General features: G+C 55.2%; 2 protein-coding genes across 10 annotated transcripts in view; both read right to left on the reverse strand.

Moving 5' to 3' along the window:
* The window catches only part of LOC115896334 (leucine-rich repeat-containing protein 37B-like), a 47,853-nt gene extending 44,102 nt beyond the window's left edge, over window positions 1–3,751 (reverse strand). For all 9 annotated transcript variants that reach the window (XR_004056217.1, XM_030926633.1, XM_030926636.1 and 6 more), the window contains exon 1: window positions 211–3,751. Coding sequence is in view for 8 of the 9 variants with exons in the window: in XM_030926633.1 (XP_030782493.1) it covers window positions 211–3,716 (3,506 nt within the window). In the remaining variant the exon portion in view is untranslated. The remainder of the gene's footprint in view (window positions 1–210) is intronic.
* Window positions 3,752–12,257: 8,506 nt separating this feature from the next.
* On the reverse strand, window positions 12,258–15,550 carry LOC104662210 (leucine-rich repeat-containing protein 37B-like). Its single transcript, XM_010363190.2, is given in 2 exon segments — window positions 12,258–14,892; window positions 15,330–15,550. A coding segment is annotated over 1 exon segment (2,175 nt). The 5' UTR covers window positions 14,454–14,892; window positions 15,330–15,550; the 3' UTR covers window positions 12,258–12,278.
* Between the last annotated feature and the right edge of the window lie 704 nt (window positions 15,551–16,254).

Below are 16,254 nucleotides of genomic sequence, written 5' to 3' on the forward strand. Positions count from 1 at the left end.
CAAGTAAAAGACTGGAGTAAAAGCAAAAGACTGGATAATGGGTCTAACATTAAAGGAGAATAAGAAGGCAGAATTGACAAGCAAAGGTGAAAGCAGAAACTCAGTTGTCAGTATGGCTTGGGGAGATAAAGGAGGCCCACGAAGGCCTCCAGGAAAAGGCTGCCACATCAGGCAGGACACAGAGGATGACTGAGGAAAGGTGATTCTTACAAGATGGTGAAGGTGCCATTGTAGGTGTTGGGCTCTGGCATAGGCACTTGGTGGAGCCTCTGCTTTGGGCCGAGATTAATACACGACAGCGTCTCATTTTCGCAGGTACAAAGCTCACATATGTTGCTGCTTGTGGAGGCCTTCTGTTCCTCTGATGCAGTTAAAGCCTTATTTTGGGTGTGACTTTCAGACTCCACCAATGAATCCTGAGTAGGTTCTAGTTCAGTATGTGGACCTGTGACTTCAGTCAGGCTTCGATGCAGAGTCTGAACCTGGTCTGGATGAGAAGCTGTAGTCTTCTCCAGGGCTGAAGAATGTCCAATCTCTGTAATGGGCTCTGGAGTTACGGCAAGCCCTGGGTCTGGAGGCTGAGTCGAGGTCTCCTCTGTGGTTGGAGATGGTTTAACCTCTGTAGTAGGTTTTGTAGTTATGTTAAGCTTCAGGGCCAGAGGTTGAACTGTGACTTGAGTCAGGTGTGAATGCTGACCCTGACCCTTGTCTGAAGGTGGAAGTGTCACCTCAGGGTGTTCTGGAAGAGGAGCTGTAGTCATCAGGGCTGTAGAAAGTTCAACCTCCGCAGGGGGTTCTGGAGTGATGGTAAGTCGCAGGTCCAAAGGTTGAACTGTGACGCTGGGTGACATTGGATGCTGAGCTTCATTCTGACCTGGTGTTGGAATTGTTACCTCTTGATGTACTAGAAATTGGGGTACAACTTTCTTAGTAGACTGAGTTGGGGTCTCCTGCATGGTTGGAGAAAGTTCAACCTCTGTTGTGGATTCTGGAATGATGGTAAGCCCTAGGTCCAAAGGTTGAACCATGGCTTGAGTCAGGTGTGAATGCTGAGTCTGAACCTGGTCTGAAGGTGGAAGTGTCACCTCAGGGTGTTCTGCAGGAGGAGCTATAGTCATCAGGACAGTAGAAAGCTCAACCTCTGTTGTGGATTCTGGAGTGATGATAAACCCCAGGTCCAAAGGTTGAACTGTGGCTTGAGTCAGGTGTAAATACTGAGTCTGAACCTGGTCTGGATGTGGAAGTGTCACCTCAGGACGCTTTGGAGGAACTAGAGTCTTCTTCAGGGGTGTAGAACGTTCAGCCTCCGTGGTGGGTTCTGGAGTGATGGTAAGTCCCAGGTCCAAAGGTTGAACTGTGACGCTGGGTGACACTGGATGCTTAGCTTCATCCTGACCTGGTGTTGGAACTGTTATCTCTTGATGTACTGGAAGTTGGGATACAACTTTCTTAGGAGGCTGAGTTGGGGTCTCCTGCATGGTTGGAGAAAGGTCAACCTCTGTCACGGATTCTGGCGTGATGCTAAGCCCCAGGTCCAAAGGTTGAACTGTGGCTTGATTCAGGTTTGAATGCTCTGGAGGTTGAGCTACAACTTCATTAGGGAGCTCTGGAGTCTCAGTTGCGGCCTCCTGCTGGGTTAGAGAAGACTCACCCTCCTCAGCGGTCTGTAGATGCTCAGCTTCAGCCTCCTGCTGGGTTGGAGAGGGGTTCTCACTATTAATAGGTTCCGGAGATTGAACTGAAGTCTCCTGTTGAATTGCTAAAGGTCCAGCCTCTTCCAGTGACTCTGGAGGCAGAGGTGGGCCCCCGTGCTGAGTGGCGGGAGGTTCTGCATCATTACCTGGCCCTGAGAGCTGAGCTGTAGCCTCCTGGAGGACTGGAGAAGTTCCCACCTCTGCACTAGGCTCTATTATGGTGAGCTGCGTGTCTGGACGCTTAACAGAGACATTGGGAAAATCTGAATGCTGAGTTTGATGGTGACCAGGAGGTGAAACTGTGACTTCATGATGTTCTGAGGGCTGAGCTGGGGCCTCCTGCTGGGCTGGAGAAGACTCCACCTCCCCAGAAGACTCTGAAGGCTGAGCTGGCTGCTCCTGCTCACTGGGGGAAAGTTCAGCCTCTATAGGAGGACCTGGAAGCTCAGTTGGGGCCTCCTGTTGGATTGCAGATGACTCCATCTCTTCTGGAAGCTGAGCTGGGGTCTCCTGCTGGGCTGGAGAAGATTCAGACTCCCCAGAAGACTCAGAAGGCTGAGCTGGCTGCTCCTGCTCACTGGGGGAAAGTTGAGACTCGATAGGAGGACCTGGAAGCTCAGTTGGGGCCTCCTGTTGGATTGCAGATGACTCCATCTCTTCTGGAGGCTGAACTGGGGTCTCCTGCTGGGCTGGAGAAGATTCAGCCTCCCCAGAAGACTCAGAAGGCTGAGCTGGCTGCTCCTGCTCACTGGGGGAAAGTTCAGCCTCTGTAGGAGGACATGGAAGCTCAGTAGGGGCCTCCTGTTGGATTGCAGATGACTCCATCTCTTCTGGAGGCTGAGCTGGGGTCTCCTGCTGGGCTGGAGAAGATTCAGCCTCCCCAGAAGACTCAGAAGGCTGAGCTGGCTGCTCCTGCTCACTGGGGGAAAGTTCAGCCTCTATAGGAGGACCTGGAAGCTCACTTGGGGCCTCCTGTTGCATTGCAGATGACTCCATCTCCTCTGGAGGCTGAGCTGGGGTCTCCTGCTGGCCTGGAGAAGATTCAGCCTCCCCAGAAGACTCAGAAGGCTGACCTGGCTGCTCCTGCCCACTGGGGGAAAGTTGAACCTCTATAGGAGGACCTGGAAGCTCAGCTGGGGCCTCCTGTTGGATTGCAGATGACTCGATCTCTTCTGTTGGCTGAGCTGGGGTCTCCTGCTTGGCTGGAGAAGATACAGCCTCCCCAGAAGACTCAGAAGGCCGAGCTGGTTGCTCCTGCTCACTCGGGGAAAGTTGAAACTCTATAGGAGGACCTGGAAGCTCAGTTGGGGTCTCGTGTTGGATTGCAGATGACTCCATCTCTTCTGGAGGCTGAGCTGGGGTCTCCTGCTGGGCTGGAGAAGATTCAGCCTCCCCGGATGACTCAGAAGGCTGAGCTGGCTGCTCCTGCTCACTGGGGGAAAGTTGAAACTCTATAGGAGGACCTGGAAGCTCAGTTGGGGTCTCCTGTTGGATTGCAGATGACTCCATCTCCTCTGGAGGCTGAGCTGGGGTCTCCTGCTGGGCTGGAGAAGATTCAGCCTCCCCAGAAGACTCAGAAGGCTGAGCTGGCTGCTCCTGCTCACTGGGGGAAAGTTCAGCCTCTATAGGAGGACCTGGAAGCTCAGTTGGGGCCTCCTGTTGGATTGCAGATGACTCCATCTCTTCTGGAGGCTGAGCTGGGGTCTCCTGCTGGGCTGGAGAAGATTCAGCCTCCCCAGAAGACTCAGAAGGCTGAGCTGGCTGCTCCTGCTCACTGGGGGAAAATTCAGCCTCTATAGGAGGTCCTGGAAGCTCAGTTGGGGCCTCCTGTTGGATTGCAGATGTCTCCATCTCTTCTGGAGACTGAGCTGGGGTATCTTGCTGGGCTGGAGATGATTCAGCCTCCCCAGAAGACTCAGAAGGCTGAGCTGGCTGCTCCTGCCCACTGGGGAAAAGTTGAACCTCTGTAGGAGGACCTGGAAGGTCAGTTGGGGCCTCCTGTTGCATTGCAGATGACTCCATCTCTTCTGGAGGCTGACCTGGGGTCTCCTGCTTCGCTGGAGAAGATTCAGCCTCCCCAGAAGACTCAGAGGGCTGAGCTGGCTGCTCCTACTCACTGGGGGAAAGCTGAGCCTCTATAGGAGGACCTGGAAACTCAGTTGGGGCCTCCTGTTGGATTGCAGATGACTCCATCTCTTCTGGAGGCTGAGCTGGGGTCTCCTGCTGGGCTGGAGAAGATTCAGCCTCCCCAGAACACTCAGAAGGCTGCGCTGGCTGCTCCTGCTCACTGGGGGAAAGTTCAGCCTCTATAGGAGGACCTGGAAGCTCAGTTGGGGCGTCCTGTTGGATTGCAGATGACTCGATCTCTTCTGGAGGCTGAGCTGGGGTGTCCTACTGGGCTGGAGAACATTCAACCTCCCGAGAAGACTCAGAAGGCTGAGGTGGCTGCTCCTGCTCACTGGGGGAAAGTTCAGCCTCTATAGGAGGACCTGGAAGCTCAGTTGGGGCCTCCTCTTGGATTGCAGATGACTCCATCTCTTCTGGAGGCTGAGCTGGGGTCTCCTTCTGGGCTGGAGAAGATTCAGCCTCCCCGGATGACTCAGAAGGCTGAGCTGGCTGCTCCTGCTCACTGGGGGAAAGTTCAGCCTCTGTAGGAGGACCTGGAAGCTCAGTAGGGGGCTCCTGTTGGATTGCAGATGACTCGATCTCTTCTGGAGGCTGAGCTGGGGTGTCCTACTGGGCTGGAGAAGATTCAACCTCCCGAGAAGACTCAGAAGGCTGAGGTGGCTGCTCCTGCTCACTGGGGGAAAGTTCAGCCTCTATAGGAGGACCTGGAAGCTCAGTTGGGGCCTCCTGTTGGATTGCAGATGACTCCATCTCTTCTGGAGGCTGAGCTGGGGTCTCCTTCTGGGCTGGAGAAGATTTAGCCTCCCCAGAAGACTCAGAAGGCTGAGCTGCTTGCTCCTGCTCACTGGAGGAAAGTTCAGCCTCTATAGGAGGAACTGGAAGCTCAGTTGGGGCCTCTTGTTGGATTGCAGATGACTCCATCTCTTCTGGAGGCTGAGCTGGGGTCTCCTGCTGGGCTGGAGAAGATTCAGCCTCCCCAGAAGACTCAGAAGGCTGAGCTGGCTGCTCCCGCTCACTGGGGGAAAATTCAGCCTCTATAGGAGGTCCTGGAAGCTCAGTTGGGGCCTCCTGTTGGATTGCAGATGTCTCCATCTCTTCTGGAGACTGAGCTGGGGTATCTTGCTGGGCTGGAGATGATTCAGCCTCCCCAGAAGACTCAGAAGGCTGAGCTGGCTGCTCCTGCCCACTGGGGGAAAGTTGAACCTCTGTAGGAGGACCTGGAAGCTCAGTTGGGGCCTCCTGTTGGATTGCAGATGACTCGATCTCTTCTGGAGGCTGAGCTGGGGTCTCCTGCTTCGCTGGAGAAGATACAGCCTCCCCAGAAGACTCAGAAGGCCGAGCTGGCTGCTCCTGCTCACTGGGGGAAAGTTCAGCCTCTATAGGAGGACCTGGAAGCTCAGTTGGGGCCTCCTGTTGGATTGCAGATGACTCCATCTCGTCTGGAGGCTGAGCTGGGGTCTCCTGCTGGGCTGGAGAAGATTCAGCCTCCCCAGAAGACTCAGAAGGCTGAGCTGGCTGCTCCTGCTCACTGGGGGAAAGTTGAGCCTCTATAGGAGGACCTGGAAGCTCAGTTGGGGCCTCCTGTTGGATTGCAGATGACTCCATCTCTTCTGGAGGCTGAGCTGGGGTCTCCTGCTGGGCTGGAGAAGATTCAGCCTCCCCAGAAGACTCAGAAGGCTGAGCTGGCTGCTCCTGCTCACTGGGGGAAAATTCAGCCTCTATAGGAGGTCCTGGAAGCTCAGTTGGGGCCTCCTGTTGGATTGCAGATGTCTCCATCTCTTCTGGAGACTGAGCTGGGGTATCTTGCTGGGCTGGAGATGATTCAGCCTCCCCAGAAGACTCAGAAGGCTGAGCTGGCTGCTCCTGCCCACTGGGGGAAAGTTGAACCTCTGTAGGAGGACCTGGAAGCTCAGTTGCGGCCTCCTGTTGGATTGCAGATGACTCGATCTCTTCTGGAGGTTGAGCTGGGGTCTCCTGCTTGGCTGGAGAAGATTCAACCTCCCGAGAAGACTCAGAAGGCTGAAGTGGCTGCTCCTGCTCACTGGGGGAAAGTTCAGCCTCTATAGGAGGACCTGGAAGCTCAGTTGGGGCCTCCTGTTGGATTGCAGATGACTCCATCTCTTCTGGAGGCTGAGCTGGGGTCTCCTTCTGGGCTGGAGAAGATTCAGCCTCCCCAGAAGACTCAGATGGCTGAGCTGGCTTGCTCCTGCTCACTGGGGGAAAGTTGAGCCTCTATAGGAGGACCTGGAAACTCAGTTGGGGCCTCCTGTTGGATTGCAGATGACTCCATCTCTTCTGGAGGCTGAGCTGGGGTCTCCTGCTGGGCTGGAGAAGATTCAGCCTCCCCAGAAGACTCAGAAGGCTGCGCTGGCTGCTCCTGCTCACTGGGGGAAAGTTCAGCCTCTATAGGAGGACCTGGAAGCTCAGTTGAGGCGTCCTGTTGGATTGCAGATGACTCGATCTCTTCTGGAGGCTGAGCTGGGGTGTCCTACTGGGCTGGAGAAGATTCAACCTCCCGAGAAGACTCAGAAGGCTGAGGTGGCTGCTCCTGCTCACTGGGGGAAAGTTCGGCCTCTATAGGAGGACCTGGAAGCTCAGTTGCGGCCTCCTGTTGGATTGCAGATGACTCCATCTCTTCTGCAGGCTGAGCTGGGGTCTCCTTCTGGGCTGGAGAAGATTCAGCCTCCCCAGAAGACTCAGATGGCTGAGCTGCTTGCTCCTGCTCACTGGAGGAAAGTTCAGCCTCTATAGGAGGAACTGGAAGTTCAGTTTGGGCCTCCTGTTGGATTGCAGATGACTCCATCTCTTCTGGAGGCTGAGCTGGGGTCTCCTGCTGGGCTGGAGAAGATTCAGCCTCCCCAGAAGACTCAGAAGGCTGAGCTGGCTGCTCCTGCTCACTGGGGGAAAATTCAGCCTCTATAGGAGGTCCTGGAAGCTCAGTTGGGGCCTCCTGTTGGATTGCAGATGTCTCCATCTCTTCTGGAGACTGAGCTGGGGTATCTTGCTGGGCTGGAGATGATTCAGCCTCCCCAAAAGACTCAGAAGGCTGAGCTGGCTGCTCCTGCCCACTGGGGGAAAGTTCAGCCTCTATAGGAGGACCTGGAAGCTCAGTTGGGGCCTCCTGTTGGATTGCAGATGACTCCATGTCTTCTGGAGGCTGTGCTGGGGTCTCTTGCTGGGCTGGAGAAGATTCAGCCTCCCCAGAAGACTCAGAAGGCTGAGCTGGCTGCTCCTGCTCACTGGGGGAAAGTTCAGCCTCTATAAGAGGACCGGGAAGCTCAGTTGGGGCCTCCTGTTGGATTGAAGATGACTCCATCTCTTCTGGAGGCTGAACTGGGGTCTCCTGCTGGGCTGGAGAAGATTCAGCCTCCCCAGAAGACTCAGAAGGCTGAGCTGGATACTCCTGCTCACTGGGGGAAAGTTGAGCCTCCGTAGGAGGACATGGAAGCTCAGTAGGGGCCTCCTGTTGGATTGCAGATGACTCCATCTCTTCTGGAGGCTGAGCTGGGGTCTCCTGCTGGGCTAGAGAAGATTCAGCCTCCCCAGAAGACTCAGAAGGCTGAGCTGGCCGCTCCTGCTCACTGGGGGAAAGTTCAGCCTCTATAGGAGGACCTGGAAGCTCAGTTGGGGCCTCCTGTTGGATTGCAGATGACTCCATCTCCTCTGGAGGCTGAGCTGGGGTCTCCAGCTGGGCTGGAGAAGATTCAGCCTCCCCAGAAGACTCAGAAGGCTGAGCTGGCTGCTCCTGCTCACTGGGGGAAAGTTGAGCCTCTATAGGAGGACCTGGAAGCTCAGTTGGGGCCTCCTGTTGGATTGCAGATGACTCCATCTCTTCTGGAGGCTGAGCTGGGGTCTCCTGCTGGGCTGGAGAAGATTCAGCCTCCCCAGAAGACTCAGAAGGCTGAGCTGGCTGCTCCTGCTCACTGGGGGAAAATTCAGCCTCTATAGGAGGTCCTGGAAGCTCAGTTGGGGCCTCCTGTTGGATTGCAGATGTCTCCATCTCTTCTGGAGACTGAGCTGGGGTATCTTGCTGGGCTGGAGATGATTCAGCCTCCCCAGAAGACTCAGAAGGCTGAGCTGGCTGCTCCTTCTCACTGGGGGAAAGTTGAACCTCTGTAGGAGGACCTGGAAGCTCAGTTGCGGCCTCCTGTTGGATTGCAGATGACTCGATCTCTTCTGGAGGTTGAGCTGGGGTCTCCTGCTTGGCTGGAGAAGATTCAACCTCCCGAGAAGACTCAGAAGGCTGAAGTGGCTGCTCCTGCTCACTGGGGGAAAGTTCAGCCTCTATAGGAGGACCTGGAAGCTCAGTTGGGGCCTCCTGTTGGATTGCAGATGACTCCATCTCTTCTGGAGGCTGAGCTGGGGTCTCCTTCTGGGCTGGAGAAGATTCAGCCTCCCCAGAAGACTCAGATGGCTGAGCTGCTTGCTCCTGCTCACTGGGGGAAAGTTGAGCCTCTATAGGAGGACCTGGAAACTCAGTTGGGGCCTCCTGTTGGATTGCAGATGACTCCATCTCTTCTGGAGGCTGAGCTGGGGTCTCCTGCTGGGCTGGAGAAGATTCAGCCTCCCCAGAAGACTCAGAAGGCTGAGCTGGCTGCTCCTGCTCACTGGGGGAAAGTTCAGCCTCTATAGGAGGACCTGGAAGCTCAGTTGAGGCGTCCTGTTGGATTGCAGATGATTCGATCTCTTCTGGAGGCTGAGCTGGGGTGTCCTACTGGGCTGGAGAAGATTCAACCTCCCGAGAAGACTCAGAAGGCTGAGCTGGCTGCTCCTGCTCACTGGGGGAAAGTTCAGGCCTCTATAGGAGGACCTGGAAGCTCAGTTGGGGCCTCCTGTTGGATTGCAGATGACTCCATCTCTTCTGCAGGCTGAGCTGGGGTCTCCTTCTGGGCTGGAGAAGATTCAGCCTCCCCAGAAGACTCAGATGGCTGAGCTGCTGCTCCTGCTCACTGGAGGAAAGTTCAGCCTCTATAGGAGGAACTGGAAGCTTCAGTTGGGGCCTCCTGTTGGATTGCAGATGACTCCATCTCTTCTGGAGGCTGAGCTGGGGTCTCCTGCTGGGCTGGAGAAGATTCAGCCTCCCCAGAAGACTCAGAAGGCTGAGCTGGCTGCTCCTGCTCACTGGGGGAAAGTTCAGCCTCTATAGGAGGACCTGGAAGCTCAGTTGGGGCCTCCTGTTGGATTGCAGATGACTCCATCTCTTCTGGAGGCTGAGCTGGGGTCTCCTGCTGGGCTGGAGAAGATTCATCCACCCCAGAAGACGCAGACGGCTGAGCTGGCTGCTCCTGCTCACTGGGGGAAAGTTCAGCCTCTATAGGAGGACCTGGAAGCTCAGTTGGGGCCTCCTGTTGGATTGCAGATGACTCCATCTCCTCTGGAGGCTGAGCTGGGGTCTCCTGCTGGGCTGGAGAAGATTCAGCCTCCCCAGAAGACTCAGAGGGCTGAGCTGGCTGCTCCTACTCACTGGGGGAAAGTTGACCCTCTATAGGAGGACCTGGAAACTCAGTTGGGGCCTCCTGTTGGATTGCAGATGACTCCATCTCTTCTGGAGGCTGAGCTGGGGTCTCCTGCTGGGCTGGAGAAGATTCAGCTTCCCCAGAAGACTCAGAAGGCTGCGCTGGCTGCTCCTGCTCACTGGGGGAAAGTTCAGCCTCTATAGGAGGACCTGGAAGCTCAGTTGGGGCGTCCTGTTGGATTGCAGATAACTCGATCTCTTCTGGAGGCTGAGCTGGGGTGTCCTACTGGGCTGGAGAAGATTCAACCTCCCGAGAAGACTCAGAAGGCTGAGGTGGCTGCTCGTGCTCACTGGGGGAAAGTTAAGCCTCTATAGGAGGACCTGGAAGCTCAGTTGGGGCCTCCTGTTGGATTGCAGATGACTCCATCTCTTCTGGAGGCTGAGCTGGGGTCTCCTTCTGGGCTGGAGAAGATTCAGCCTCCCCAGAAGACTCAGATGGCTGAGCTGCTTGCTCCTGCTCACTGGAGGAAAGTTCAGCCTCTATAGGAGGAACTGGAAGCTCAGTTGGGGCCTCCTGTTGGATTGCAGATGACTCCATCTCTTCTGGAGGCTGAGCTGGGGTCTCCTGCTGGGCTGGAGAAGATTCAGCCTCCCCAGAAGACTCAGAAGGCTGAGCTGGCTGCTCCTGCTCACTGGGGGAAAATTCAGCCTCTATAGGAGGTCCTGGAAGCTCAGTTCGGGCCTCCTGTTGGATTGCAGCTGTCTCCATCTCTTCTGGAGACTGAGCTGGGGTATCTTGCTGGGCTGGAGATGATTCAGCCTCCCCAGAAGACTCAGAAGGCTGAGCTGGCTGCTCCTGCCCACTCGGGGAAAGTTGAACCTCTGTAGGAGGACCTGGAAGCTCAGTTGGGGCCTCCTATTGGAATGCAGATGACTCCATCTCTTCTGGAGGCTGAACTGGGGTCTCCTGCTGGGCTAGAGAAGATTCAGCCTCCCCAGAAGACTCAGAAGGCTGAGCTGGCTGCTCCTGCTCACTGGGGGAAAGTTGAACCTCTATAGGAGGATCTGGAAGCTCAGTTGGGGCCTCGTATTGCATTGCAGATGACTCCATCTCTTCTGGACGCTGAGCTGTGGTCTCCTGCTGGGCTGGAGAAGATTCAGCTTCCCCAGAAGACTCAGAAGGCTGAGGTGGCTGCTCCTGCTCACTGGGGGAAAGTTCAGCCTCTATAGGAGGACCTGAAGCTCAGTTGGGGCCTCCTGTTGGATTGCAGATGACTCCATCTCTTCTGGAGGCTGAGCTGGGGTCTCCTGCTGGGCTGGAGAAGATTCATCCACCCCAGAAGACGCAGACGGCTGAGCTGGCTGCTCCTGCTCACTGGGGGAAAGTTCAGCCTCTATAGGAGGACCTGGAAGCTCAGTTGGGGGCTCCTGTTGGATTGCAGATGACTCCATCTCCTCTGAAGGCTGAGCTGGGGTCTCCTGCTGGGCTGGAGAAGATTCAGCCTCCCCAGAAGACTCAGAGGGCTGAGCTGGCTGCTCCTGCTCACTGGGGGAAAGTTGAGCCTCTATAGGAGGACCTGGAAACTCAGTTGGGGCCTCCTGTTGGATTGCAGATGACTCCATCTCTTCTGGAGGCTGAGCTGGGGTCTCCTGCTGGGCTGGAGAAGATTCAGCTTCCCCAGAAGACTCAGAAGGCTGCGCTGGCTGCTCCTGCTCACTGGGGGAAAGTTCAGCGTCTATAGGAGGACCTGGAAGCTCAGTTGGGGCGTCCTGTTGGATTGCAGATGACTCCATCTCTTCTGGAGGCTGAGCTGGGGTGTCCTACTGGGCTGGAGAAGATTCAACCTCCCGAGAAGACTCAGAAGGCTGAGGTGGCTGCTCCTGCTCACTGGGGGAAAGTTCAGCCTCTATAGGAGGACCTGGAAGCTCAGTTGGGGCCTCCTGTTGGATTGCAGATGACTCCATCTCTTCTGGAGGCTGAGCTGGGGTCTCCTTCTGGGCTGGAGAAGATTCAGCCTCCCCAGAAGACTCAGATGGCTGAGCTGCTTGCTCCTGCTCACTGGAGGAAAGTTCAGCCTCTATAGGAGGAACTGGAAGCTCAGTTGGGGCCTCCTGTTGGATTGCAGATGACTCCATCTCTTCTGGAGGCTGAGCTGGGGTCTCCTGCTGGGCTGGAGAAGATTCAGCCTCCCCAGAAGACTCAGAAGGCTGAGCTGGCTGCTCCTGCTCACTAGGGGAAAATTCAGCCTCTATAGGAGGTCCTGGAAGCTCAGTTGGGGCCTCCTGTTGGATTGCAGCTGTCTCCATCTCTTCTGGAGACTGAGCTGGGGTATGTTGCTGGGCTGGAGATGATTCAGCCTCCCCAGAAGACTCAGAAGGCTGAGCTGGCTGCTCCTGCCCACTGGGGGAAAGTTGAACCTCTGTAGGAGGACCTGGAAGCTCAGTTGGGGCCTCCTGTTAGATTGCAGATGACTCCATCTCTTCTGGAGGCTGAACTGGGGTCTCCTGCTGGGCTAGAGAAGATTCAGCCTCCCCAGAAGACTCAGAAGGCTGAGCTGGCTGCTCCTGCTCACTGGGGGAAAGTTGAACCTCTATAGGAGGACCTGGAAGCTCAGTTGGGGCCTCGTATTGCATTGCAGATGACTCCATCTCTTCTGGAGGCTGAGCTGGGGTCTCCTGCTGGGCTGGAGAAGATTCAGCTTCCCCAGAAGACTCAGAAGGCTGAGGTGGCTGCTCCTGCTCAGTGGGGGAAAGTTCAGCCTCTATAGGAGGACCTGAAGCTCAGTTGGGGCCTCCTGTTGGATTTCAGATGACTCGATCTCTTCTGGAGGCTGAGCTGGGGTCTCCTGCTGGGCTGGAGAAGATTCAGTCTCCCCAGAGGACTCAGAAGGCTGAGCTGGCTGCTCCTGCTCACTGGGGGAAAGTTCAGCCTCTATAGGAGGACCTGGAAGCTCACTTGGTGCCTCCTGTTGGATTGCAGATGACTCCATATCTTCTGGAGGCTAAGCTGGGGTCTCCTGCTGGGCTGGAGAAGATTCAGCCTCCCCAGAAGACTCAGATGGCTGAGCTGGCTGCTCCTGCTCACTGCGGGAAAGTTGAACCTCTATAGGAGGACCTGGAAGCTCCGTTGGGGCCTCCTGTTGGATTGCAGATGACTCCATCTCTTCTGGAGGCTGAACTAGGGTCTCCTGCTGGGCTGGAGAAGATTCAACCTCCCCAGAAGACTCAGAAGGTTGAGCTGGCTGCTCCTGCTCACTGGGGGAAAGTTCAGCCTCTATAGGAGGACCTGGAAGCTCAGTTGGGGCCTCCTGTTGGATTGCAGATGACTCCATATCTTCTGGAGGCTGAGCTGGGGTCTCCTGGTGGGCTGGAGAAGATTCAACCTCCCCAGAAGACTCAGAAGGCTGAGCTGGCTGCTCCTGCTCACTGGGGGAAAGTTCAGCCTCTATAGGAGGACCTGGAAGCTCAGTTGGGGCCTCCTGTTGGATTGCAGATGACTCCATCTCTTCTGGAGGCTGAGCTGGGGTCCCCTGCTGGGCTGGAGAAGATTCAGCCTCCCCAGAAGACTCAGAAGGCTGAGCTGGCTGCTGCTGCTCACTGCGGGAAGGTTCAGCCTCTATAGGAGGACCTGGAAGCTCAGTTGGGGCCTCCTGTTGGATTGCAGATGACTCCATCTCTTCTGGAGGCTGAGCTGGGGTCTCCTGCTGGGCTGGAGAAGATACAGCCTCCCCAGAAGACTCAGAAGGCTGAGCTGGGTGCTCCTGCTCACTGGGGGAAAGTTCAGCCTCTATAGGAGGACCTGGAATCTCAATTGGGGCCTCCTGTTGGATTGCAGATGACTCCATCTCTTCTGGAGGCTGAGCTGGGGTCTCCTGCTGGGCTGGAGAAGATTCAACCTCCCCAGAAGACTCCTAAGGCTTAGCTGGCTGCTCCTGCTCACTAGGGGGAAGTTCAGGCTCCACAGGAGGACCTGGAGGTTCAGCTGGGGCCTCCTGTTGGGTTGCAGAAGGTTCCACCTCCTCTGGAGGCTGACCTGGGGACTCCTGCTCGGCTTGGGAAGATTTTGTCTCGTTTTCAGCCTCTGGAGTCATGGGAACCTCCACATCTGCAGGTTTAACTGTAATGCCAGGCAAGTTATAAAGAGATTGATCCTCACCTGGGGGTTGAACTGTCACCTCAGGATTCGTTAGAGTTAGACTCTCTATAGAGGATGCTGGAGACAGATCTGGGGCCTCCTCTTGGGTTGAAGAAGGTTCTTCCTCCTCAGGGAGCTGTGGAAGCTCCCCTGGGGCATCTTGCTGGAGTAAAGAGGACTGGATGTCTTCAAGCATCTCTGCATTTAGAGTTTCAGGCTCTAGATGGAATTGAGAAAGTCCAACTTGCTCAGGGGGCCCTGGAGGCTCATCTGAGTTCACCCTGAGTTCTGGAGGCAGGCTGCTGGGATACAGTGTATCCATACTCGAATATTCATCCTGCAAAGTCTGTTTCTGATGCCCAGACTTGGATAATTGGTGTGGAATTCCATCAATCTCAGCAAGGCTCCAACGCTGAGCTACATCTTTCTTCAGGTTCTTGGGCGAAACAATAAATGTGATTGGTTTTGAGATCTTACTGTGTAGCGGAACAAGCCTTTCATCTGCCTGATGACCTGCAGCCCGATCTAGATCTGCAGTTGGAACGTTACTTTTGAGGCGAGGAAGCTGAACTAGGGTCTCGTTCTCATCCCCGTCCAGCATTGGGACCACCTCTGGGAGCCTTTCTTGCGGAGTCAACTTCTCATTTAAATCCTGGTGTGCAGCGGAGAACTGCTCTGGCCCCAGGGGGAGCTCTTGAGCTGAATCCGGGTCCACGAATGGAATCAAATTTTCAGTCGATTCTTGGGGCAAGGCTGACATCTGCGAGGAAGCAGAGGGCCCCAGGTAATCAAAGTCCCCCGGGTCTGCCGGGGGAGTGGGCACATGGGGAGATTCCCATGGGAGATGGGAGGAGCGGGAAGACCGGGGCTCAGGTGTCCCCAGGGGGTTAGAGGTCAGCTGGAGCGGGTCTTTGACCCACTCCAGAGGCTGAGCCTCCTTGACTAGTAGACACAGTAGTTGCCACGTGAGGAGAGGCCATGGGCCCCAGAAACGCGGTCGGGACATGACACACGCGGGTTCTGAGCACTCAGCGGGAGTCATTCTGGCAACCCCAAGATGCTCGTGCCTCTTATAAGCGTGCGCCCCGCCCTGTCTTTATGACACCTTTATTTACGCCACCTTTATTAGGCTTGGGTCCAGATCCGCTCCATGTCACCAGGGCAATCATTTTTTTATTTTTTGAGACGGAGTCTCGCTCTGCCGCCCAGTCTGGAGTGCAGTGGCCGGATCTCAGCTCCAGGGCAATCTTATGTCACAATCCTGCCCAAACACCCCGACCCCTCCCCTTAGCGAGGAAGGATTTGGGCCACAGACCCAGGTGGTCCCAGGCCTCCAGCAGCCTGCTGTGGTGTGGTGGGGTGGGGTGACGGGACCTTGCCTTGGGATCTTCAGAAGTGCTAGTCCAGTTGTGGTAGCCTGAACTCTTCCTCCTCCAAGGTGAAATCCGAGCATACTCTTCCTTTCAGGGAGAGCAACTGAGCTGCAAAATTGGCGCCAGTTAGGGTGGCAGGCACGACGCACGTAACAGTCATTTATTCCAAAATGTTGCTATTTTGGCTAAACTGTCGCATGTTTGATAATGAAGTCACCACCCTACTAGGTAGGGGCTGCCAGGGAATAAGCGAGGACTCCAAATTTTCTGTAGGAGGGGTGTTGGGGGTGGGCAATTCAGTCTGGGAAAGAAGGCTTTAATCCAAGTGAAGAGCCCTTTGCACTAGCAGGGAGGAGGCTGAACCGTCATCCTGCCTTGACTCAACACAGCCATTACCCTAGAAGTTACAGCGCCACCCTTCAGAGATCTACCCTGTGTGCACACATGGAGAAGCAGCTTAGGCTGTTAAAGTCAACATGTTAAATAATTTCCTGAAATGCGACTGTAATTAGAACACAGCTGACTTCCCCCACAGCCATTCTTACCTATTACTGTCTGGCACAATTATCAGCATGTAAACTCCAAGAAGGTGCTTCATCTTATTCCAGTGCCTAGCATAGGCATAGGGTGCATAGTGATGGTTTTAAAATTGAAGGAGGGCTGTGCACAGTGGCTCACACCCATAATGCTGGAACTTTGGGAGGCCAAGGTGGGCAGATCACTGAGGTCAGAAGTTCCAGACCAGCCTGATCAACATGCTGAAATCCCATCTCTACTAATAGCCGGGCGTGGTGGTGCATGCCTGTAATCCCAGCTACTCCGGAGGTTGAAGCAGGAGAATCACTTGAACCTGGGAGGCAGAGGTTGCAGTGAGCCTAGATCGCAACATTGCACTTTAGCCTGGGCAATAAGAGAGAAACTCCATCTCAATAAAATAAAATAAAACTGAAGGGATTCCAAGATTCACCTTATTTTTTTTTTTTTGAGACGGAGTCTGGCTCTGTGGCCCAGGCTGGAGTGCAGTGGCGTGATCTTGGCTCACTGCAAGCTCCGCCTCCCGGGTTCACGCCATTCTCCTGCCTCAGCCTCCCGTGTAGCTGGGACTACAGGCGCCCGCCACCGCACCCGGCTAATTTTTTGTATTTTTAGTAGAGACGGGGTTTCACTATGTTAGGATGGCCTCGATCTCCTGACCTTGTGATCCTCCCGTCTCGGCCTCCCAAAGTGCTGGGATTATAGGCGTGAGCCACCACGCCCGCCCAGATTCACCTTATTTAGGGATGGATCTTTGTTATAACCAGATTTCTGAAATCAGTGCTGACTTCCTCTCACATTTCACAGGAACCTAGACTTCTTTTTTTTTTTTTTTTGAGACGGAGTCTGGCTCTGTCGCCCAGTCTGGAGTGCAGTGGCCGGATCTCAGCTCACTGCAAGCTCCGCCTCCCAGGTTCATGCCATTCTCCTGCCTCA

The sequence above is a fragment of the Rhinopithecus roxellana genome, chromosome 3 (assembly GCF_007565055.1).
Source record: "Rhinopithecus roxellana isolate Shanxi Qingling chromosome 3, ASM756505v1, whole genome shotgun sequence".
NCBI lineage: Eukaryota > Metazoa > Chordata > Mammalia > Primates > Cercopithecidae > Rhinopithecus > Rhinopithecus roxellana.